At 43.6% G+C, this 25,179-nt stretch overlaps 2 protein-coding genes across 10 annotated transcripts in view; both read right to left on the bottom strand.

Annotated features, from left to right (window-relative positions):
- eef2k (eukaryotic elongation factor 2 kinase) overlaps positions 1-25,179 on the bottom strand; it is a 41,042-nt gene that overhangs the window by 12,073 nt on the left and 3,790 nt on the right. For all 9 annotated transcript variants that reach the window (XM_084740500.1, XM_084740501.1, XM_084740499.1 and 6 more), the window contains 7 exons: positions 23,635-23,735; positions 20,270-20,330; positions 20,121-20,158; positions 19,263-19,434; positions 19,022-19,171; positions 18,808-18,940; positions 18,582-18,709 (listed from right to left, as the gene is read on the bottom strand). In XM_084740500.1, coding sequence (XP_084596626.1) covers positions 18,582-18,709; positions 18,808-18,940; positions 19,022-19,171; positions 19,263-19,434; positions 20,121-20,158; positions 20,270-20,330; positions 23,635-23,735 — 783 coding nt within the window. The remainder of the gene's footprint in view (positions 1-18,581; positions 18,710-18,807; positions 18,941-19,021; positions 19,172-19,262; positions 19,435-20,120; positions 20,159-20,269; positions 20,331-23,634; positions 23,736-25,179) is intronic.
- Positions 3,294-8,144, bottom strand: LOC146312213 (uncharacterized). Its single transcript, XM_084741484.1, has 10 exons — positions 8,036-8,144; positions 7,825-7,928; positions 7,461-7,733; positions 7,220-7,313; positions 7,007-7,074; positions 6,481-6,867; positions 6,187-6,390; positions 5,928-6,075; positions 5,181-5,252; positions 3,294-3,388 (listed from the first exon to the last, which is right to left on the bottom strand). The coding sequence occupies exons 1-10, from the start codon at positions 8,142-8,144 to the stop codon at positions 3,294-3,296; spliced, it is 1,554 nt and encodes a 517-aa protein (XP_084597610.1).

Genomic DNA, 25,179 nt, shown 5'->3' on the forward strand with positions numbered 1-25,179 from the left:
AAAGCGACAAACAGTCTTTTTCTTTTTACAAGTTTTGGAGTGTCGTTTGGAATGTTGTTGAACGCATGTTACAGTGTCCAACAACGTGTCATCATGTGATGGTAATTCACAAGTGACATATTTGTCAATAAAAGCAATTACTGCTTCATCGGAGTCTTTGTCAATTTGGGGGGCCCCCTCAATCCAGAAAAGAGCGTGCACATGTGGGGATCCGCGTTGCTGAAATTCTATACGATAAAAATAGTCTTTTATTTTTCCGATTGGATATGAAGGTGACATAAGAACTTCCCTTACAAAAATATGCCAGCGGAAATCAAACATTCTTGCCGCAGTAACAGGATGACGACGCAACAAATCACATCTATCAGCCCAATCCAAGTCGTCCACTGTTTGAGTCCTGTTGTCTTGTTTTAAGGCACTGTTAATAAGATTTTTCCATCGCATGTCTGCGGAGGAAAAAGAACAGAACCACGTCGGAATACCAAGTTGACGCACGCATGCTAACAGGTCGCGCTGTGCTCCCTGCCAGAAAGCTGGCGTCCCCCTGATAGGTTTTAGGAAACGAAAGCCGTTGTCAAATTCTAACAAGTTTTTAAGAGATTCTTCACTATTTACCGTGTTAGGATTAATGTTTTGGGGCGTACATCCTACTTTACCTTTACGTAATGCTATTGATACATTTGATACAACTTGTTCGACCTCCGACATGTATTGAGCAAAGAAGATATAATCTATATTTTGGGCGAATCTACCATCCGCATGTAGAATCCTGTTATTGAAGTAACGCGATAGTGTTAATCTATGTTGTCTACTCTCATGAAATGTATTACAAGCGGTTGGGAACAAAACGGGAAAGCATTTGGCTTCATTATTACGATCAGATAGCAATTTGACAGGATTATTCCCTTCGGCTGGAGCCAAATTCAATATATTATCGAAATATTGATCTAAAGCTTCCTGACCAATATCGACTGGCATGAGGCATGTGTCTTGAAACATGCAATGTTGCTGCCTGTCGTGGAGAAGCTCATCTTCATTAAGCTCAACAGGTTCATTGCTGTTTGCAATATTACATGCGTTATGGGAAACCTCTTCTTCTTCCCTGCAAAACTCATTTAGCCATGATTCATTAAATTCTACGTCTTTGTAATGCGCATTTGTCTTTTTTAAATATTGTAAAGCTTTTTTAATGCGCATTGTATCAACAAATTGATATTCATAATGGCCTTTGTAAGTTAGCTTGCGCTTCAATTTCACACGCAGCAAAGAGCCATCCATGTCACAATGAGGCAACAAATTCGTGGTCTGCACGATATTTGCTGGCACACATGTCACAGGCCCATGTACTCCATTTTGACCACCTTTAGGCAAAGCTAGCACTTTCATAAAGGGTATGTGTAATGCTATCAAATGCTGCTCTAAGCTATTTAAACATGCCAATTCCGGTGGAATGGGATGAACCTCCAAGTTGTTCATCGCACATTCCGGTGGCACTTCACCCTTATTAATCTTATAATGACATGAATAGCAAATCCACAACTGTGCTCTGGATGTCTCCAACCACTGACATGGCAGAACACAGTCGGCATTGCATTCATGTAAATATTTTTTGCTGATACATGTATCTGCAATTAAATTCACATTTTTTTTCTTATAATCATCTTTTTTACATGATAAAACCTGATGTCTAAATAGTAGTCTTTGACAAACGCAGCACACAAAATCTGGCCCTTCCTTAACTTTCTCCACAAACTGCTCCATAACAAAATCAAATTCTTTTGTGTTTTCTTTCAGTTGGAGCATTCTTGATTTGCTACCTGCTTTAACACGATTTTGATGTTCAGGATTGCCATGATACTTGGTTGAAGACATGGCTTTTACATGCTGCCTGTGTAACAAATTTGTGCGATATTTATTTTTACTCATGTTCTTTACCTGTTCTTTATGTAACAAATTTGTGCGATATTTGTCTTTACTCATGGCTTTTTTTTTTTCTTTATGCAACAAATTAGTTTGATATTTTTCTTTACTCATGGCTTTTAGTTTTTGTTTATGCAACTCATCATTATGATATTTGTCTATACTCATGGCTTTCATTTCATTTTTATGCAAAACATTTGTATGATATTTTTGTTTGTTCATTGCTTTCTTTTTGTCTTTATACAGCACATCATCCTCATACTTCCTTTGACTAATTGTCTTTTCTTTCTGCCTATACATTTCATTGTTATGATAGTTCTCTTTGCGAAGGTCTCTACGTTGCTGCAAATGTTCCACACTATCACAATATTGCAATTTCCGCTTCCTTTTCATATATTTAGATAAACAATATTTACTAGGAAAAGTTGATATATCTGCACTTGCTTTTGCCTGTACCTGTACTGTGGAGCTCCTCCTACACATGTAATGTGACTCTGCCACAGCAATTTTTGCAATGTCAGTAGACAAAGGCATACAACTGATTGTGCTTTTATGCTGCTGTTCCTCTACATCACCTTGGCTAGCAAGTACTTTGTCTACAGAAGTAGAAGGTGCATCTAGACAAAGGTTTTGTACATCAACGCCACAACTTTTTACTCTACTTTGCCTTCTAAGGTTGTATCCTGTGGCATCGGACACTTTACAATAACCAGAACAACTTTGTATTTCAGGCAACTGAACACAAACAACAGCCTCATAATGACTGCCATTGCAGTTTTCTAAATAAATCCCCTGATCTGACAAAGGGCCATTCTGACAACTATACTTGAGCCAACGATTACCATAATATGTGTATATGTTGACTCCTAAACACTCTGCTGCTGCAAATATCTCTACTTCTGTGGCCCAGCTGCCAACAGAGCCCATTTTTGATTGGCTCAGGTAGTCTGAAACAGATGCAAATTGTTGCCTCAACCTGTCCTTATAAAGCACAGCATTAGTGTGTATCTCCTGAACTACAGCATCTCTAATAATTTGATGGTACTCCTGCGTACCTGACACCGCTTGACTAATTGCTCTAAAAAAACAGTTTCCGTCACCAATTATCTTGTCCTTCTTGCATGGAGCTCCTAAGGCGCCGGCCTGTGCACATATATCAACTTCCTTTGACTTAACATAATTAATCTTCAACTGTTTGCACAAGGCTTTTGCAACTTTAGCGCTAAGACGATTGAACTGGAATGATTGCTGATGTACCTCGCCAATGATAACATCATCCGATTTACCTACAGTTATATTACTAATCTTTAACTTTTTTCGTGGAGAGGCAGTTGAGGACACCTCACACTTCATGCCTGTCAGACTGTTTGTGGTTAACTGTTCCGATAGAGCACAACTACGCTCACTAGCTCCTGCAGCTTGACCAGTGGACAGAGGCAGAAGTGAAGACACGTCTTCACTTCTGCCTCTGTGAATAACACGAATGCCAGAAATTTCAAAAGGCTTTTGCCTTGTAGTCAGTGCCATTCCCAGATTGCATATGTAATCATGCACCTCTGGCAATGAATTAAAATACACAATGATACTTTTGCCATTTGGATCTGGCATTCCAGCTGAATCGCGAGCATGTGAGTCGACCGCCGCGTACTGGCCATTCTGATAAATAAGTACACATGTGCTACTACACAAAGTTAGAAAACATGTGTCATATTTGGCAAACATGTTTTCTAATGCATTGCGTAGAGACATGTATACACCTGCCTGGATGAGATCTCCCTCAACTACATTTACATCCCCAAAAGCAACCTCGCCATACTTAAATTCAAACTTATGGCCATCTATCACTGATTGCTTTGGCAAATCAGGAACACTCAGCAGATTTGACAAGCCACTAATCTTGTTGCTGTCTCGCAAACATGTGTACAATTGGTCGCCCAACAATACAGCCGTGTCCAAATCTTTTGTCTGCCATGTGAAAATGCTGTTAACTGCATGTTTGGCTAAACTTGCCAACCCTACTGCCATACACTGAACTCCTGCATACTGAAATAGAACATCCCCCTGATGAAATGATCCTATAACACTACATTTCCTGGCACTCACCAACTCGCCTTCAACCTCACCTGACTTCACTGATATGCTACAAATGCCATAACGCTCTACACCTAAACACTTCCTGAGATTTCTAATATGGATCATCAAATCACCGAGGCACGTGTTGAATACAACTGCAGCCGTGCCACTGTTGGATGACAAACCTGCCATGTCACGTGGACCACAATCAACCACTACGTAATAACTGTGGTGTTGAATGATCAGGCAAACAGCACCACAGAGGTCAAGCAGACACATTCCATCTCTTAACAAAAGTTCCTGCAACCCATCAGACATGGCAGAGTGGTCCTCCAACAACCCAAAGTCCCTATAAACTGGCAGACCAATAGGCACATTCCATTTCTTGCCAAAAACACTATGCTGTGCTATGAATTTAAACTTCTCCTTCTCAGCATCAGCTGTCTTGGCTTCCTCAGCTACATACATGGCTAACTTTCTTCCTTCTACACATATCTGATCTACATCTGCCTCTTGCCAAGTACAGACAGGAAAACTCACATGCTTGATTGCAGCCACAATACAACATCCTACTAAAGCATCCAAATCAGATGTCAAAGGGGTCTCTCTGATATGAGTCCCTCTAACAACTGGCAACAACCACTTTTTTGGACACCTGCATGACAACATATTATCATTGTGCACACTATGACTGTCTTTTGGAGGGGGATGCCGGTGGAGACTCTTATCCTTTGGCCTCTGTAATAATTAAACAGATGTTATTTATATATCATACAAACAAAAAGGTATCACAAAGTGCTGCTTCAACACAACCTTCTCCATCACAGTCACTTGCACAGGACTGTTAGGTGACAAGCCAGCAACCACCTCAGGGCAACCCAGGGTCACGTGTGCCTAGCAGAAAAAAAAAGAAAGCAAAATCAAATCAATGAAAACATGACATAGTATTTACTTACAAAACGTTGACAATAACAGGGTAAAGACATTCACCAACCAACTTCTATAATTGTCATACATACAACATTATAGTATAAATATGAGAACAATACCGTGCTTTAGATATACATATCCAAATATATTCTGTTGAATTTAGCTTGTACACTTGAGTGTATGCCATTTCAAAAAGAACAATAACATATTTTTGATCATTTCACTCAAACACCATAAACCACAGTAAGTGCAACTACCTCCTCCCGCGCAGCCACAGGCACAGGCGCCGTGGTTGGTACAAGACCAGAAGGTGTCGCCTGGGTTGACACCTAGATGGAAGAACAAACAAACCAAAAATAACAAAAATTTAAAAAAATGAATGAACTGCAGAAACAAAATACTGTGTGACTACTGTGATGTGGGACACACCACCTACCTGTTGATTTCTTAAAAAAAACAAACAAACTTGCATTAACACGCTGATTCATAGCATATAATATTTTAAATACTTTCATAACTGTAAATACTAAACACATTTATAAATAAGCACAACTTCCATTACAGCTTTGCTTGTACATGTCAGTATACGCCATGATAAGAAGAACAGCGGCATCATTTTGATCATTACACTGACATAACATAAACCACAGTAAGTGCAACAACCTCCCCACAGGCAGCCACTGGCACAGCAGTCGCGAGCGGTGCAGGACCAGAAGGTATCGCCAGAGTTGACACCTTCACCTACATATAGGGGAAAAAACAAACAAACAAACAAAACACAACTGAATGACCTGATATATCAAACTGGCTCACACCTGTCCAGTAGTACAAATCACCTCCATGCTATAATCCATTACACAAAAAAAAAAACTTTTGTAACCATATATGCTACTATCATGACCATTACAAAAAGACGCATTGCATTGTGTATGTGTAGTAATGCTTAAATGTACACCAAATCGCCCAAAAACAAATATACCAGCACAACCACCACATTCAGTGACTATCACCATACAAAAACAAAATGGCACAGCATTTACACAGTGATGGACAATCATGACTTGTGTTTAAAACACTCACCCCCTCCAGAAGGACGTCGTTCCCAACACAGGCAGGTGCCACCTCAGACAACACCACAGAAGGTGTCTTGACCTAGGCAAAAACAAAATACATAAAACACAAGCTACAGCTCCTGTAGCTGCCTGTACTGTCAAACACTACAAATAGTATATGTATAGGCAAACATTACAATAAATGCCCTACCTGCTGCCTAGCAGCTCTTCTCTTAGAGGCTGCACCTGTCTGTTGCCGTTCCACAATTGGCTTGCCACGTGGAACAGCACGGCACCCAGGATTAGGGAGATGAGACGGAACGAGTTTATCCATCTCATCACCAATGGCACTGCTGAACCGGACAGGATTCAGTGGAATGAAACACTTCCTCAGAACGACTGGTGCTCCATCCACCTATGCAGAAACATAACAACAGACTCAGACAATTGCTGCCATTTTGTCAGAAACCACAACATTCAAAACATAATAAAAAACCTCACAAACCTCATACTGAACCATCCTGCGTTTGGGTGCAGGGGCAGACTGAGCAATGTCTGTAGGATGGTTTCTCTGTAAAGACAATTTGATTAATGTATATGTCACACAAAACATTTCATAATGTCCATTTTTGTTTCCCTGAACAATCTCCAACACACACCAACAGAGACTTACCTTCCTGTCCGTGCCAACACGCTTCCATTCAAAGGGGTTTGACGGACGTGGCTTAGGAAGCTCTCCCTTCACGACCACCTTGGGAGCATAGGTTCTCACAGGGGGTGGCGTTCTGTGAGACACCTTTGGTTGTGGAGATGGTGTTTCCACTTGCTTGTAAGCTGAAAGCCACAGCAACTGAGCCAAGATGTCCATACCAAAATCGTCACTAAGGTGGACCTGCAAATACACACATTACAAGACATCATTCACAGAACACAAATTTGATTATCAGTATAAATACATAATGCAATAACCTATGCATATCAAATACACCAAACTTGTCATTCCCATTTTCAAAATCACATTTGCTACGTACACCATCTCTGCTCCACAGCTCAAGGCGGTCCATGGGAAAGTGCTCAGCAGTGGGGTAGTACTTGATGCCTGAAAAACACGTACAGGCTTAACAATGTCTACGTCAAACTGTTGCATAACAAAATCAAAATACTCCTGGCAAGTACATATTCATTCACTTTGCAAAACTAATATAACCTCATCTCACTGTGCTAATGAAACATTTTACACTGACCCATGCTGGCTGCCACTCGACGAAATTCTTGGCGCATGTAATCTTGCAGAACCACATCGACGTTGAGACGAGGGGTGAAGTCTTGGACAAAGACCTGTAGAAAACAACAACTCTTATTCCAAACGTACATTTGTTCCCTCTACATACAATAATTACTAATACACATTATGCCACACCTGCTACACTCAAAATAATTACAGTGTCTCCAACTTCCTATATTTCTGCTACTAAATGATCATACCTTTGCCCAACGACCACAGGCGCTTACAAGCAGCTTGCGAAAGTCTGCTCCCGCCTCGTCTACGGTCCTGCTTGCTGTCAAGTTGTTCCCGGGTGCCATCACGCAGACTGCGTCGGGTGTCCGAGGGACAGCAGCATGAAGAAGCTCGGTCCTCAACTCAGTCGCACAGGCCCCCGGCGTAGACATGAAGCCAAAGGAAATGCAACCCTCTGGCATCTTTGCAAAACCATCTACAAGCGCACGTAGATGGGAGGCCCCCACAACAAGAACAAACTGAAAAGAGGACATAGAGTTATGTTTCACCATTACAATGACATGCGCTTCCTCAAATAAACAGAATTGCTTTTAACTTATAAAACAATACCTTCTTGCCTGGTGCCTCAGCTGGAATGACCAACTTGTGACTGCGTCCAGTCAGAGATGAAATTGGCCATTGCAACACTTTATGGCGGTAACCAGTACCGCAAGCTTTAAATACACATACAAACAATCACATTTTTTGCACATAACACAAAAAGTACTACTTGCTTTCATGCACCAATACAATTTGTACATATACATGGTACACCACATACGTGCACAGGAGTCGGTGCAAGCCCGCTGAGGTTCTGCAACCACACCAAGACGCGCCGCCATTCTCCTCCTAGCTGCCTGAGAACGACGGAAGGACTTGTCACGAGGCATCTACAAACATAGAAAAAACAACCAATAACTATGACATTACATTGCATTAAAAATACAATGACTTTGTATGTCCATGTAAAATAAAAACATGTGAATTGCCCTTTAAAGTAACTATAAATGAAACCCTCATAGGAACAGTTATAACAACCTGGCCATATCCATTTCAGTTATGTTACTAATAGCACCATATCAATAACTCCATTACAGCTAAAACATGACATAAAAACATACATACAACACTTCAAACACATCACTACAAAAGTCAAAGTACTAGAATACTGTCGCACAACATATTATACATAACACAACTGCTTTAATAACATAAGCACCATTGCAACTTTTTCAGTATGTCCCAGTAATATTGTTCTGTTCCCACAACGACATGACATGCAAACTTTAACTGGCATTGCTGCTGTATGTCACAGCCACGCGACTCTCCCACAGCATGTCACAAACATCCTAAACAAAGCTTACTTTCTTACCAAATTACCATCCCTGCTCCATTTTCTGTAAGCACTACACTACTCTTGTCGCATCGATCTGCACAGCCCACATGAAAGGAGAAGCAATTCAGATACAATAAATACAGAAACGTTGCGGTAATTTGCAACCCCCCCCCCCCCCCCCCCCAAACACACACACACAAGGAACAAACGCGCCATCATAACGACGGTCAGAAAACAAACATATTTTACCACTTTAATATTATTTAACACCAGCTTCTCAATGGTACAGGCCCAACTAATACGACAGAAACTGCAGTGAACATAGTCTAAACAAATACACACACTCTAACGTGCAAATCGCGCTGCTGACACGCTGCACCTGTACTAAAGCAAACCACAGCTATGTTATAAACGTCCACAGATCAAAACCATACCATAAACGTGCAATGCGTCATGCAATGACTGGCTTACACGCACACAAACTGTTCACCACATGTACGACGTGTGCAGACAATTCTCAACCTCCATTCGCACTGTTACAGCGCGCACAAATAGGGTTCCCCGCGCACTTTTACCGCGCGCACAAATAGGGTTACCTGCGACTTTCCGCATTCACGGTGTCGGCCCGCTTGATTACGTTTAGATGCGCTGCCTTTATTCATTATCTCTTTACAATTCAAACATAAATTAACCTACTACGACGCTCATTACTTTCGTCTTTAATAATCAGCATATTAACAGTGCCCGTCACACATAAATTCACTGCCAAAATACATCGTCTTCAAGAAGAAATACTTTTCAAACACATTTCACTCAATGTACACGTACATGAAATGCATACAACCACAACTCCATGCTAACTTTACCCTTATGCTCTCCCTCCATAAATCGCAGTCAGACACAAGTTACTATGCATCTCCAACAAACGCAATCACCGCGCGACACGGCCACACAACATTCACACTTCCGCGCTTTATATGCATGTTTTCCCATACAATCACTATGCTGTTTTCCACTTCTTACAGTGATAAACGTAAATGCATGGCGAAAACAAGCTAACAACCAAGTCAGCACACCCTCATAAAACCATCAACCACCAACCATGTACATTGCTGAACAGAAATCACAAAATACTTACTGTGCGTCCACGACAAATCCGCCAAAAAGATACAAAAAATGCGAGAGGACAAACTGACCAAAGCTAGAAATAGCCAGAAATGGTGGAAAAAACTGACAATAGCTCTCAGAATCTCCTCTGTGATCGCACCTGAGTGTTTACTGACTCCGCCGAGACAGGAAACACGCTGGGGGAGATACACCACTGTCCATATAACTGTACCTGCGCGCCAAAGAAAAATTCAAACCAGCCAATCACACGCGCTCTACCGAAGGAGGCGGTGCTACACCTTAATTAAAGGTACAGCGACACGGACAAGTGTATGCACTTTCTATTACAACACATGTGAGACCACCATTATCTGGATTGCCATACTGACACAAAGGACTGTATTTGGTGCAACTTTGGTGCTAGTTTCAATGTCATCTGTTGTACACTAATGCCCACTTTTACAACACTGCCATTGTAACAATGTAGCTCTGTAACAATAAATGCACCTGTTAATTAATATCTTTCCACTCTGTACTTTACATTGCTCACTTTACCATACCACATAAGAATGGAGACTGCTAAAATCTGATTCTATGACAACACTCAAACAATCCTAGCTTAACAAACCTTAACTCAATATAAGATAACTGCATTTTACACTAAGTTACATTCCACCGTGACCTCTTACAAATACTTAAATCACACCACACAACAATACACAGACATTTTGAGGGCTTTTTATTTTCTTTTTTTACCTCACAACACATGAGCGATACAACCACAATTTGTGGGATATTTGTGTTCTTCTTTTTACATTAGAAAACTGTATGCATGTACCAGATTTGCCCGCGCAGCTGGCTTTTGCTGAAGCTACAGTAGCGTACTGTGCACTTGAGGTCTTCACCTGTCCTCATGTCAACATGGCGGGGAGTGGATGTCGAGCGCCGTTTGCTTTTCAGGGCGGACTGTGGCGTCACACTGACGCAGAGCCCCTCCGCCCGGGACGGGTCTGGCGGCCGGGCGGCGGTGGCCGGCCCCCCCGAGTGGCGCGGGGGTGCTCGGGCCCGTCCAACGCTGCTTGCAGCTTTAATTAGGGCCCGAGCACCGAACCGGTGCGAGGACCCTATTGAAATCAAAGGAATTATTATTAGGGGGCCAAGCCCGCGGGGACTGGGGAACGCGGATGCAAGCATACGCGTTTCCCAGTACCAGCGGTGCTGGGAACCCTATTGTTTTTGTTCTGGTTTTTATTATTATTATTCATCTTTTCTATTTTTATTCTTCCGTTGATAAAAGTGGTGCTGCAGCCTAAACCGTGCAAGTTTGAACGATGAAAATTTGAGGGCTGGCCCACACCCCCGCAGGGACCTCAGACGCTAAAAACTGCACATGTCCGCCTGCAGGGGGCGCTATAAGCAACGACAACGCGTTTTGGCCTATAACTCCCACACCGTATGTCGCACATTCAAAAACCTTATATCCCCCCATTCCTTGAGTGGAGCTGAGTCACTTTGTAATTGGCCACGCCCACTTCCGCCTAAATTATTTTTTCGCAAAATCGCGAAAACTACAAAACCTTCTTTTTCGAACTCCTCCTAGGGATTTTGTTCGATCTGCAAGAAAATTGGCCCGGACACTCTTCTGCTCCTCATGAGCTAAAGTTATCAAAAGATTTTTTTTGGGTTGAAAATTCCGCGAATTATTAACGAACAAATTTCCGTAGCTAGCCGTAAAAATGGAAAATGTTGCATATCTCGGTCAAAGTAAATGCTATCGACACCAAATCAGAGATCCTTGGTTAGCATGAGACTGGGAGCGTATGAGCTGAATTTGGCGAATGTCGGCGCCTAGGGGGCGCTAGAGATATGGGAAGTTTATATCTCTAGAACGGCTGCACCGATTTCTACCAAATTTGGTCCGTACGATGTAGGGCCAGCCCTGAGGCCATAACTTCAAGGGGATCATGACAGGTCAATATGGGCGGGGCTTATTACAAGATAAACAAAAAAAATTAATTTCTGCCAAAGTATAATACTTAGGGTTTTGAAATTTTATGGGTACATGTAGAATAGGACTCAGATCCCGCCTACCGAAAATCGCGTTTGTGCTCCACTAGGGGGCGCTATAACGCATTTTGGCCTATAACTTCCACATTTTAAATGACACGTTGAAAAATCTTACATTGCCATATTCCCCGAATAGCGCTGGATTTTCTGACGTAGGCCCCGCCCACTTTCGCCGAAAATTCCCGTCGCTACGTCGCCGCGTGTCCGAAGCCTACTTTTTCGAACTCCTCCTACAGTTTAAGCGCTATCTGCGCCAAACTTTGCACATACGATGTCTAGACGTGTCTGATCTAAAGTTATCAAAAGAATTGTTGCACGACAAAAAATGCGCTAATTATAACCGAACAATTTTTTGGCTAGCTTAAAAAACACATGTTGTGTCATATTTCGGTCAAACTACAGTCTTTTGACTTCAAACTTAAGACGCTCGTTCCAGAGGTCATCCGCAGACTCTGTGCCAAATTTGGTACGGATCGGCCGATAGGGGGCGCTACAAACCCAAAAACATCAAGTTGCTCAGATTTGTATTAAATTCGCTGTGCATGATGTGGGATCCCTCCATTTTTGCCTATAACTTCCACATTTTAAATGAGACGTTGAAAAATCTCATATTGCCGTGTTCCCTGAAAAGCGCTGGATTTTCTGACGTAGGCCACGCCCACTTTTGCCGCAAATTGCCGTCGCTAAGTCGCCACATGTCCAAAACCTACTTTTTCGAACTCCTCCTACAGTTTAAGCGCCATCTGCGCCAACCTTTGCACATACGATGTCTAGACGTGTCTGACGAAAAGTTATCAAAAGAATTGTTGCAGACCAAAAAATGCGGTAATTATAACCGAACGATTTTTTGGCTAGCTCAAAAAACGCATGTTGTGTCATATTTAGGTCAAACTAAAGTCTTTTGACTTCAAACTTAACACGCTCGTTCCAGAGGTCATCCACAGACGCTGTGCCAAATTTGGTGCAGATCGGCCAATAGGGGGCGCTACAAACCCAAAAACATCAGGTTTCCCAAAAGTTGCTCAGAGTCGTCCTAAATTCGCTGCGCATGATGTGGGTTCCCTCCTGAGGCCGACCGCAAAGTTACCTAATGATTGGTCATGAATACCGCAGCTCGGACGACGGCGCGCGTCCCCGCGATCGCCCCGAGCCCCGCGTCCCTCGGAGCCCGCGGCGCTGGGTTCCGAGGGCCGCGGGGACCGGCTCGCGCGGGGAGGCTTGGCCCCCGTTCATAACTGCTTGCAGTTCTAGTTATTCTTATTATTCTCGTGATGACAAATAAATCGCATTTTTGGGGGACTTGCCATATAGGTAGGGCCGCCAAATTTGGCGGGCGCGTCAGTCCCGGCGAAAAATTACGTATTTTAAGGGTCTCGAAAATGGGCGCGGCGAATTGGCTCAATAGCGCCATCTATAGACGAGCCCCGACGGCATGTTTGTCCGACGTGCACGAAACTTGGTACGCAGATAGAACACACCGGGCCGCACAAAAAATCCTCTTGGAGCCATGGGCTAAACCCTACAGGAAGTCGGCCATTTTGGACGGCGCGGCCGATTTTGGCGTTTCGCACGTGTCGTATTTGAACGAACTCGTCCCACACGATTCGTCGTATCAGCTTCAAAATCGCTGTGTACCATCTAGACAACATTGTGATCAAAAGTTATTGAAGGTTTACGTTTTTGATAAAGGGCCTGCGCTCCAGGTGGCGGCGAATTTTGATGTCTCGCCATGAAACAGGAAATGGCTATAATTTTGGGGTACATGGTCACATCTGCACCAAACTTCATGTGTATGATCAGTGTATGGGCCTGAATGGAAATATATGAAAATATTCCATAATTGTCATAGCGCCCCCTGGTGGTGGCAGAAAATGACTTTTTCCGGGTTTTGACGTGCTGCTCCAAATTCATTCATTATTTCTAGCTCAAATTTGGTGAAGATGACCTTAACAAGTGGGTGATGCTACATTTTGAAGGGCGTGGCGGTCCGGCGAAGGGTGTCGACGCTAGAGAGCGGCGAAGGACCGTGGTCCGAAAAAACGACATATTCATCAATAACTTTTGTGTGCAAGTTTGTATCAGCATGAAATTTCATGTGTGCGTGACAGATCCCGGTCTGAACATATGTTATTAATTTCGTCGATGGGCGTGGCCAAACGGCTTGACCACGCCCTTTAAACAGCAGCCCCCCCGCCACGTTTGACCGACGTGCACGAAACTTGGTACACACGTCTATCACACCCAGATGCACAAAAAAGTCTCTTGGACCCATAGGCCAAACCCCACAGGAAGTCCGCCATTTTGAATTTCCTGTTAGGTTTGGCGTTTCACTTGTCGCGCATTTTAACAAACTCCTCCTAGAGGAAAGCTCAGAACGGCTTCAAATTTGCTGGCTACCTTCTGCACCACACTCTCATCAAAAGTTACTGAAAGATATTCCTCAACTTGAAGGGCGTGGCCATAGTGTGGCGGCGAATGTTGGCGTTTCGCCATAAATTCAATTTTTTATTTTTTTGCTATAACTTCTGTCTAAATAGTTCAATTTGCACCACACTTCACATGTCTGATAATAGTCTGGCCCTGAACACACCTATATGAAAATATTCCATAATTCTCATAGCGCCCCCTGTTGGCGACAGGAAATGACATGTTTTACAGTTTGAGGTCCTGATCCCAGCACGTTGACCATATGAAACTGCAATCTGGTCTGAAAAGCCTTAAGACCATGATGATGCTACATCATGAAGATCAGGGCGTCTCGTGAAACGGCGTGACCCTGGCGGCGTGGCGAAGGTCCATGTTTCACCAACACACAGGAAGTTGCTATAACTGGACTGTACATGATCAGATCTGCCTGAAACTTGACATGCTTATTAAGAGTCCCAGTCTGAACATATGGTATGAGTTTCGTCCATGTCCGTGGCCAAATGGCGTGGCCACGCCCATTAACGCGTTTCGCCAAAACACAGGAAGTGGCTTTAGCCTCCCTGTACTTGGTCAAAACTGCCTGAAACTTTACATGTTCATTAACAGTCCTGACCTGAACATGTGATATGAGTTTTGTCCATGGGCGTGGTAAAATGGCTTGACCACGCCCTTTGACGTGCGGCGCCGCAAATAGTGAGTTTCGCCGATATTTACGAAAATTGGTACACATATGTAACACAGGGAGATGAACAAAAAAGTCTCTTGGACCCATAGGCTAAAGTCAACAGGAAGTCGGCAATTTTGAATTTCGTGCTCAATTTTGGCGTTTTCCACATGACCTATTGTAACTAATTCCTCCTACACAAATGTTTCAATTAACTTCAAAACTTGAGTGGATCATCTAGACAAGTGTGTAATTAAAACTTATTAAAAGATTTGGTCAGCCTTAAACACTGTGGCTGTAGCGTGGCGCTGAATTTTGGCGTTTCGCCATGAAACAGGAAATTGCTATAAGTTTAGTGTAAATAAGCCAATCTGCATCAAACTTTACATGTGGGATAATAGGCATGCCCTGAACACATCTACGTAATACTGGGGGCATGAAATGACAGTGAATTCCTTTAAAAAGTAGTTCACCCAAAAATGAAATTGCACTAAATATCTACTCATTCCTGTGCTGATGTGAGGAGGGATGAAGATCTCCAGTACACCTGTGTGCATGTACTTCCAGTGTCAGAGACTACAGTTGACAATGAGGCTGGAAACACGGTGTAAATGGTGTCTTTTTGGGTTACATTTTACTGTCACCTCTTACAGACACTTGAATCACACCACAGGAGCGGTACGGACACATTTTCTGGGTTATTTGTGCGCACTTGAGGTCTTTGCCCATCCCCGCATCGGCACGGGGGTGAGTGGGTGTCGAGAGCCGTTTGGTTTTCAAGGTGGACTGTGGCTTCGGGGCGACGTCGGACGGTCGCGGCGGCACGTGGCCTCTCCGCCCGGGGCGGGTCCGGCCGGCGGGCGGCGGTGGCCGGCCCCCCCGAGTGGCGCGGGGGTGCTCGGGCCCGGTCACAGCTGCTTGCAGCTTTAATTATTATTATTATTCTCGTGATGACAAATAAATCGCATTTTTGGGGGACTTGCCATATAGGTAGGGCCGCCAAATTTGGCGGGCGCGTCAGTCCCGGCGAAAAATTACGTATTTTAAGGGTCTCGAAAATGGGCGCGGCGAATTGGCTCAATAGCGCCATCTATAGACGAGCCCCGACGGCATGTTTGTCCGACGTGCACGAAACTTGGAACGCAGATAGAACACATCGGGACGCACAAAAAATCCTCTTGGAGCCATGGGCTAAACCCTACAGGAAGTCGGCCATTTTGGACGGCGCGGCCGATTTTGGCGTTTCGCACGTGTCGTATTTGAACGAACTCGTCCCACACGATTCATCGTATCGACTTCAAAATCACTGTGTACCATCTAGACAACATTGTGATCAAAAGTTATTGAAGGTTTACGTTTTTGATAAAGGGCCTGCGCTCCAGGTGGCGGCGAATTTTGATGTCTCGCCATGAAACAGGAAATGGCTATAATTTTGGGGTACATGGTCAGATCTACACCAAACTTCATGTGTATGATCAGTGTATGGGCCTGAGCACAAATATATGAAAATATTCCATAATTGTCATAGCGCCCCCTGCTGGCGACAGGAAATGACTTTTTCCGGGTTTTGACATGCTGCTCCAAATGCATTCATTATTTCTATCTCAAATTTGGTGAAGATGACCTTAACAAGTGGGTGATGCTACATTTTGAAGGGCGTGACGGTCCGGCGAAGGGTGTCGACGCTAGAGAGCGGCGAAGGACCGTGGTCCGAAAAAACGACATATTCATCAATAACTTTTGTGCGCAAGTTTGTATCAGCATGAAATTTCATGTGTGCATGACAGGTCCCGGTCTGAACGTATGATATTAATTTCGTTGATGGGCGTGGCCAAACGGCCTGACCACGCCCTTTAAACAGCAGCCCCCCCGCCACGTTTGACCGACGTGCACGAAACTTGGTACACATGTGTATCACACCCAGACGCACAAAAAAGTCTCTTGGACCCATAGGCCAAACCCCACAGGAAGTCCGCCATTTTGAATTTCCTGTTAAGTTTGGCGTTTCACTTGTCGCGCATTTTAACAAACTCCTCCTAGAGGAATGATCAGAACAGCCTCAAATTCGCTGGCTACCTTCTGCACTACACTCTCATCAAAAGTTACTGAAAGATATTCCTCAAGTTGAAGGGCGTGGCCATAGTGGGGCGGCGAATGTTGGCGTTTCGCCATAAATTCAGTTTTTTAATTTTTTGCTATAACTTCTGTATAAATAGTTCAATTTGCACCAAACTTCACATGTCTGATAATAGTCTGGCCCTGAACACACCTATATGAAAATATTCCATAATTCTCATAGCGCCCCCTGTTGGTGACAGGAAATGACTTGTTTTACTGTTTGAGGTCCTGCTCCCACCACGTTGACCATATCAAACTCCAATCTGGTCTGAAAAGCCTTAAGACCATGATGATGCTACATCATGAAGATCAGGGCGTCTCGTGAAACGGCGTGGCCCTGGCGGCGTGGCGAAGGTCCATGTTTCGCCAACACACAGGAAGTTGCTATAACTGGACTGTACGTGGTCTGATCTGCCTGAAACTTCACATGTTTATTAACAGTCCCGGTCTGAACATATGGTATGAGTTTCGTCCATGTCTGTGGCCAAATGGCGCGGCCACGCCCATTAATGCGTTTCGCCAAAACACAGGAAGTGGCTTTAGCCTCCCTGTACTTGGTCAAAACTGCCTGAAACTTTACATGTTCATTAACAGTCCCAGTCTGAACACGTGATATGAGTTTTGTCCATGGGCGTGGCCAAACGGCTTGACCACGCCTTTTGACGTGCGGCGCCGCAAATACTGAGTTTAACCGATGTTTACAAAAATTTGTACACATATCTATCACATGGAGATAAACAAAAAAGTCTCTTGGACCCATAGGCTAAAGTCAACAGGAAGTCAGCAATTTTGAATTTCGTGCTCAATTTTGGCGTTTTTCACATGACCTATTTTAACTAATTCCTCCTGCAAAATTTTTTTCAACTGACTTCAACACTGGTGGGGAGCATCTAGACAAGTGTGTGATTAAAACTTATTAAAAGATTTGCTCAGCATTAAACACTGTGGCTGTGGCGTGGCGCTGAATTTTGGCGTTTCGCCATGAAACAGGAAATTGCTATAAGTTTAATGTAAATTGTCCAATCTGCATCAAACTTCACATGTGTGATAATAGGCATGCCCTGAACACATCTACATAATACTGGGAGCAGGAAATGACAGTGAATTCCTTTCAAAAGTAGTTCACCTAAGAATGAAATTGCACTCAATATCTACTCATTCCTGTGCTGATGTGAGGAGGGATGAAGATCTCCAGTACAGCTGTGTGCATGCATTTCCAGTCTCAGAGGCTACAGTTGACAATGAGGCTGAAAACACGGTGTAAATGGTGTCTTTTTGGGTTACATTTTACCGTCACCTCTTACAGACACTTAAATCACACCACAGGAGCGGTACGGAGACAGTTTGGGGGTTATTTGTGCGCACTTGAGGTCTTCGCCCGTCCTCGCATCGGCACGGGGGCGAGTGGGTGTCGAGAGCCGTTTGGTTTTCCGGGCTCACCGTGGCTTCGGGGCAACGTCGGACGGTCGCGGCGACGCGTGGCCTCTCCGCTCCGGGGCGGGTCCGGCCGGCGGGCGGCGGTGGCCGGCCCCCCCGAGTGGCGCGGCGGTGCTCGGGCCCGGTCACAGCTGCTTGCAGCTTTAATTATTATTAAAATGTTTAAATTACGAGCAGTCTGTTGGTGCAGTCCAGCTGGGACTTCTCTGGAGGAGCGAGGTCAAAAGGCGTCAGGCCCATACTCTTGCAGATCTTGTTACAAAGGTGGGAGTGGAAGAACAGCGCCATGCCTCGCACACCTGGAACATCAAGATGGAGGTTCGGGAATCGTTTCTAACCAAACTTTACCCAAGTATCTGCTGTAGCAGCAGTTTGTCAGTGTGAAAACAAACCATACCTAGATTTCCGTCTCCGTAGTCGGTCCCCTTCTCTGTGTGGATCTGAGGGTCGGTGTAGAGATCTCCGACTCCTTGGATGTCCACTACGATCAGCTGGTGGCCCGATCGCTCAAAAGAGAAGTGACTGAAGGCCTGATGGGTAAAAAAGATTGAAGATGTGAAGTGATTATTAGCATGAACATGCATTAATCCCAGAAAGGCAATGAAGCTCACCTGTGGAGTGAGGCGGATGTCGTCGTCCCTCACAAAGCCGGAGTTGGAGTTGTATTTGATGTACTTGCCCTCGATGTAATGTTCCAGGTGGAAGAGAGGTTTACCTGGACGCTCTGTCATCTCTATCACACACATCTGCATGATGTCGACCTGAGCAGAAGACACAGTTTCTCTGTCATACTGTCATGTGCCAATAACTGGCCATCAGCACGTCAGTGGACTGTACGTGTTGCCCCTTTACCTGTTTGGGAGGTCGGTGGCGGCTGTACTCCTCTCCCCACAGTTTGGCCTCCATCTGCAGCCTGACGTCCTCAAAGTAAACATTTCTGTCCACCGTCTCCATGTAACGCTTGGCCACATAGTTAGATGCTGACTTCCAGTTGCTGCTGTGTGAGAAATTTGACAGTTTCTTCCTGGAGGGAAAGAATAAGAATAAGAGTTAGATATTACAGTACTGAGCCAATTATATTTTTACGTTTATTCACCCACAAATAGAAAACTTCTGGAGGAGAAAACTACAAATCCAGCAGGAGCAACACTTGAAATTTTCTTTTTTTAGGACTTGTTTGGGCTTGTTGGGTCTGGGGGATTTATTTTCCTGCTCTGGGTTTTGTCAAAGAGGATTTTTTTCTGTGGGATACTGCAAACAGCAAACAGCCGAGGTGAGGGGGTTAATGGAGGCCTCCCTTTTACATTTCCCACGTAGCTGAGGATTACACATCAACAATTAAACTATTGTCGCTTTTCTCTTTCACCCTGCAATACCACACAGAGGCCAAAACACAGCGGCACAGTGATAACACCACATGCTTAAATTGTCTTCTAACCAAAAGGGTAAACATCCAGGGAATCAATAAATGTCATCGAGGAAGACTTAACAGAGCTATTCTCAGCACCATCTTTGGGTCTACAACTGCTGAGCAGCTATCCTCCAGGGGTCGGAACAAGAAATGCGAGGAATGTGGACCTGCACCAGTTTTAGGCTACAGTTTAGTACCCTCTGCCTTGTTTACACTGAGACCACGAAGGCCACGGTTACTAGAGCAGGAGGGCAATAACCGCCAGATGAGAACTGATGAATGACAGAGAAATTACTTACGTTCTGAAGCACTCCCTCATGGCCCCTTTCCCAAACGGCTGTGAGAAACCAGGCAGGAGAAATAAATTAGACAAGAGATAAGAAACTCTGCGGCACGTTTAAAATATTAAATACGGGTCAAACAGTCCTCTTCTAGAGAGCAGTGATACCTGGGCACCCATCTTGATGTGGATCTGGTCTTGAACCCATTCTGCTGTTACGGCATTGTACCTGCAAAGAATGACAGTGAGTTAAGTCAAAAAAATGGCCATGACGAGTTTGTTCACTCAAAAATATGCTGGATCCACTTTAAATCCGCAACAAATCAAATCAATCTAATCAGATGAAAAGTTGTTTTTTAGCCGTGCTAAAAGCGTTACTCGATAGGTGGGAATCGCGGTCAGGTGATCCACCGTTTGGTCTTGACTGAAATATCTCAACCACTGTTGAATGGATGAAATCTTATAAACATTTATGGCCCCCAGAAGATGAGTCTTACTGTCTCTGGTGATCCTCTGACCTTTCCTCTACATGAGATTGACACTTCTGGGTTTGAGTGAAATGTCTCAACAGCGATCTGATGAAATGCTTGGGTGGTATCAAGGTATTACAGTATACCAGGGTGTTCAGAAATCCCAAATCCCAAACGCAGAAGTTGAAACTGTAAAATTAATTTGTTACAATAGGGAACTTATTTAGAGGTGGAAAATAAATAATTAGCTGGTCATTTCTGCTTAATAGCCAAGGTGTCCTTGCAAATTGATTAAATATAACAACATGACACCATATTTACTCTTATTTTGATATGAATTAATGAGTCTTCCAACTATAAAAGCAGTTTATTAGCCACAGGATACATCTGTAAATCACAGTCCCCTTCAGCAAATTATGTGTAGCAGCAAGTGTCATCAGGAGCAAGAATTTATGGAATAAGAGTGCTTATTTCCTATGTATTTATTATTCTATTGGCCATAAGTATTTAAACGCAGCAAGACTTGTCTAAGAAGGCTAACTGCATACTGGACACAAAGAATTGTGTCTACTGTGGTTCTGTGAAACAGCGTCTCCTTTCAAGCAGAGCGGCCATGAGACTGTCCATCTGTGGGTCCTTTTTTCGTCACAGAGTTGACCCTGTGATCCTGCTCTGTGTGGAGAACATCACTCTTGTGCTCGATTTTCACCTGTTGCATTACAAATCACTCTAACAGGACGGTCTGCAACACCAAGCATGGTGCCAGGACTCTTTTTGTTTTTTTTACCTCAGTTACTAAAAGTCTCGATCGCGTTAGCCAAGTTACTCTTTGCCCTGTGTGAGGGCGCTTGTCTGTCAACAGCCCATTATCTGTTCTTATCATGGAGGCACATAAAGCATCTAGCTTCCTCTGTACGGAAAAACAACAAGGAGGGAAGAGTGAAACAAAAGGTTGTGTGTGTCGTCTTTCTGAAGAGAGGACATTTTGCCAGCTCCCATTTCTTTTTGGACTCAAAGTTGTTTTCAGAGTTGAGGGAATAAAGTGAAGAACTTGTACAGTCAGTGTAGTAATAAAAATGTGCGTGTACACTGTTTGTCTGGGTCAGTGTGTCTGTTTGGCTTGGCGGGGTGTGTGAGCTGAGTTAATGAATGCTGCACGAACTGTAGGTGCAGCCGCAAGTCCTCAGAGCTGAAACCTGAGCGCCTTCAAACTAAAAGTTTTCCGTCTCCGCTTGAAGAGCAGAGATGTACTCCCTTTTCCAAACTCTGTCACTCGTTTCTGCCAACACGCCGCTTCGGCCTGGGAACACCGTGTACCGTAACACTCATTCCATCAAGTTCATGCTACAGGGGGGCTAAAGAGCTAAAAGAGGAGTGATGTTACATGAGGGTAAAATTAGCACATGAAAAGTGAACACGAGGGCAAATCCCAGCTCCTGACAATCCCCTCTCTCTCCCCGGCGCTGTGTTATGTAACTGACCTAACACACACACACACACACACACACACAGGCAAAGGAATTCTTTTCCTCCTGCTTTCTTGCCCACACCCAGTCTATTGTGTGTGATCGTCTTAACGTAACGCTGCCCACGGCTGAAAACTCTGCAAGAGGTGGGTGTTTATGTAGCCGTTATACTTGCCACAATATCTGGGTGAACACTCAAGTGTCCCACCTACAGTGTGAGATAAAAAAAGACTTTATGTGGTGCCAAAGGGCGTCAATGCTCGATGTACCCGGCGAAGGGACAGTAATGTTTGTCAACAGTTAAGATTAGCACCACTGACCCAGACATGAGCCGACTGTTAGATGCGCTGCAACTTCAACTGCAGTTCAAGACCTAATATCAATGTAGGAGTTCAAAACAAATAAAGATTTGCACCGAGTTGAAACTTGCAGCTACTTGCAATGGACTGGTCTGCAACGTTCTGAAAACCTGCCACTTTGCACTCAAGCAACTGGACAAGATAGTGTATCATCTCCATAGCAACGACCCGCTGTACTTCTGTTCAGACGTTCGTCTTTTCACGGTTTGTTTATAGCTGGATAGACTTTGTAGCATCTTAAAATAGGAATGAGGTTAGCCACAGTGAGTTACTTGATTCAGCTGCATTTCTATTTTCAAAATCACAACAAACAATTAAGCCTTGATGCAGAAATGCTGTTATGTTTTTGCAGGTTTGTTACTACAACCCCAGTTCCAAAGAAGTTGGGATGTTGTGTAAAGCTGGGACAGCGGCAACAAAACACTGGGAAACCTGTGTAATGCTCAAACAACACCTGTCTGAAACATTCAACAGGTAAACAGGTTAATTGGAAACAGGGGACAGGATCATGACTGGGTATTAAAGGGGCGTCCTCCCGGGGCTCAGTTGTACTTTTTTTTATTTGGACTCTAACAACACCTAATTGGGTATGCAGCATTGTGGGACTGAGATACACATTTCTTTACAAACGATGCAAGATCAATCAAAGAACACTGGTGCTATGAATTACGATATCTTTGCAAAGGGCAGGGCTTTGCACAAATTGGCCATTCTCTCGATAAGCATTTGTCCAGTCATCATAAAACTCAGTTTTGAGGCAAAGAATTCATAACTCAAGATGCCTTTGAGCAGTTCTGGTTAAACTCACTGGAGACAACCTGCGCTTTCTCCTGAACAGACGCACAAGGTTTTCTTCAGATCTAATGAAGTGGGAGCAAATGGCGTAACAATAAGCGTGTAATTGCTGCAGGCGAGACAGGAGTGTGATTGGTATCACATAATTAAAACTGGTTGAAACTGGCTTTGTGAAACCTGAAACAAACTTGTTGCTGTTTGTGGCTTTAGTTACGGACGATTGAACTGCTTCCTTAATGCACAAATGGCTTGAACCCACGCACTGTTGCTTGCGGCTATATTTGTAACTGATAAGATTAAAAATGGCGGCATTCCAGTTAGGTGAACAAGTTACAGCGTCCTGGTATTGTGCATGCTGGCTCACTGTCCCGGTGAAATTGATTTTATCTGCACTTTTCCTTCTGGGACAATCCTTCCTTCTAATACTACTGAGTTATTCATACCTGTAGCGAGTGCAGGGTTCAGTCTTGATGTCCTCCAGGTGAAACTGTGCCCAGGGGTCGGGCATGGCTTTGGCTTTTTCAATCGCATTCTTCCATGCGTCCTGCAAACACAGTAAACAAATGAGACTTATTACCGGGCGGTATTTGTTTTTATGCAAAAAGAATGGAGGAGTCACTTTCCAGAGGAGGTTTGCTAGAACACATAGAGAAGGAGGGGAAGCCGTTCAACGCAGAAAACATGACATTTATAATAAAAGGCATCTTTTGTGCCCTCTTTGCAAAATAAAGTGGCTTTCTCCATCAATGGACCTGCATTGTTCTCATGAATTGTGTTGATTCAATTTCAGAGTTTCCCGTATTGAACAGCTTCGACTCATTCTTTGGCATATTTGAATTTAATCCGTTTAGAGTTAGGAAACCCTGAACAGAGACACACCAATGTAAACTAGAGCCTCCTCTAAAGATGACTCCTCTTTAACTCGGAACTGTTGTGACAGCATGCAAATAAGGAAGAAAGGAAGGTTAAGGAAGGAAGAAAAACAAAATATGTTCAACCAGGAAGAAAAGAAATGAAATCGGCCTTATGATCTACTTAATGAATTGATCGTGAAATAAGACATGGGTTTTTAGTAAGTGGGGGGCTAAACCAAGGTCTCCTATTCCTTAAGAACTTAAAGGGCAACGTCTGTATTTTTTAACCTGAATCCTGGAATAAAAAGCTGATTTTCAGGTTATATGAGGTATTGTTTTCTAACATTTGGATTGTGAATCATTTGCAACAACCTATAGACGAAAACAGCCTGACCAGAAACAACCGAATCAGTGGCAATACGGGGAAACAATATCCATAATATTTTTCTGTATTCATATTTGAATAAAAGTTTTATTATTTTAAATAATAATAAATATTTAACATCGTAAGCATTTAAAATACATTTTAGTGGCAACTACAAGACACATAACTTTTTAAAAAGTTTTCCAGAGATCCCTGAAAATTTTGCTGGGTCTCATGCATCAATCAAGGAGTCTCAGACACCCTGCATTTCACACCACGGTTATAATAATAATCTGAGCCTTAAAAAACAGGCACTTTTAGTGGATGTACTTTGATGGTGCACCGTTGGTGGGATTACACTGCAGCCAACAATTTCATAAATTGTTGCCACCACTAGTCACTTACACACACACAAAAATGGGACAATGGGGTCCAGGTTTAAAAATACAAAAGTTACCCTTTAAATAATTTACTGCTACCTCAAAATGTGATCACCATGTGACGTTTCATGGCCATCTGCAGTTGTGCCATCTTCAAAAAATAACTTTCTTAGTAGAAACCATCAGTCAAGTGTCACTGGGAATCCAAACCCACTCCAGTAACTCAAACCCTGAACCATCCAGTACTGCACAGCAGCACGTCTCCCTCGTATGTCAGTGGCTGCTGTGCAGCAGGCACTGTAGACATGTTTATTTTTAGACTGAAGGATTTACATGAAGAGAAATAAGAAAGGTTGTGTTTTTAACTGATAGAGTGTCATGTCTGTTTGT

Source organism: Lutjanus erythropterus, chromosome 17 (genome assembly GCF_056507025.1).
Source record: "Lutjanus erythropterus isolate fLutEry1 chromosome 17, fLutEry1.hap2, whole genome shotgun sequence".
Lineage (NCBI taxonomy): Eukaryota > Metazoa > Chordata > Actinopteri > Lutjaniformes > Lutjanidae > Lutjanus > Lutjanus erythropterus.

What these genes read in the sequence shown, in the direction of transcription:
- LOC146312213 (XM_084741484.1), bottom strand. Translation starts at nt 8,144, where the DNA reads ATGCCTCGTGACAAGTCCTTCCGTCGTTCTCAGGCAGCTAGGAGGAGA. An exon ending in TTGCACCGACTCCTGTGCAC is followed by an intron (nt 7,929 to 8,035) that starts GTATGTGGTGTA and finishes GTGTATTTAAAG; the next exon opens with CTTGCGGTACTGGTTACCGC. An exon ending in GAAGAGCTGCTAGGCAGCAG is followed by an intron (nt 6,076 to 6,186) that starts GTAGGGCATTTA and finishes GTTTTTGCCTAG; the next exon opens with GTCAAGACACCTTCTGTGGT.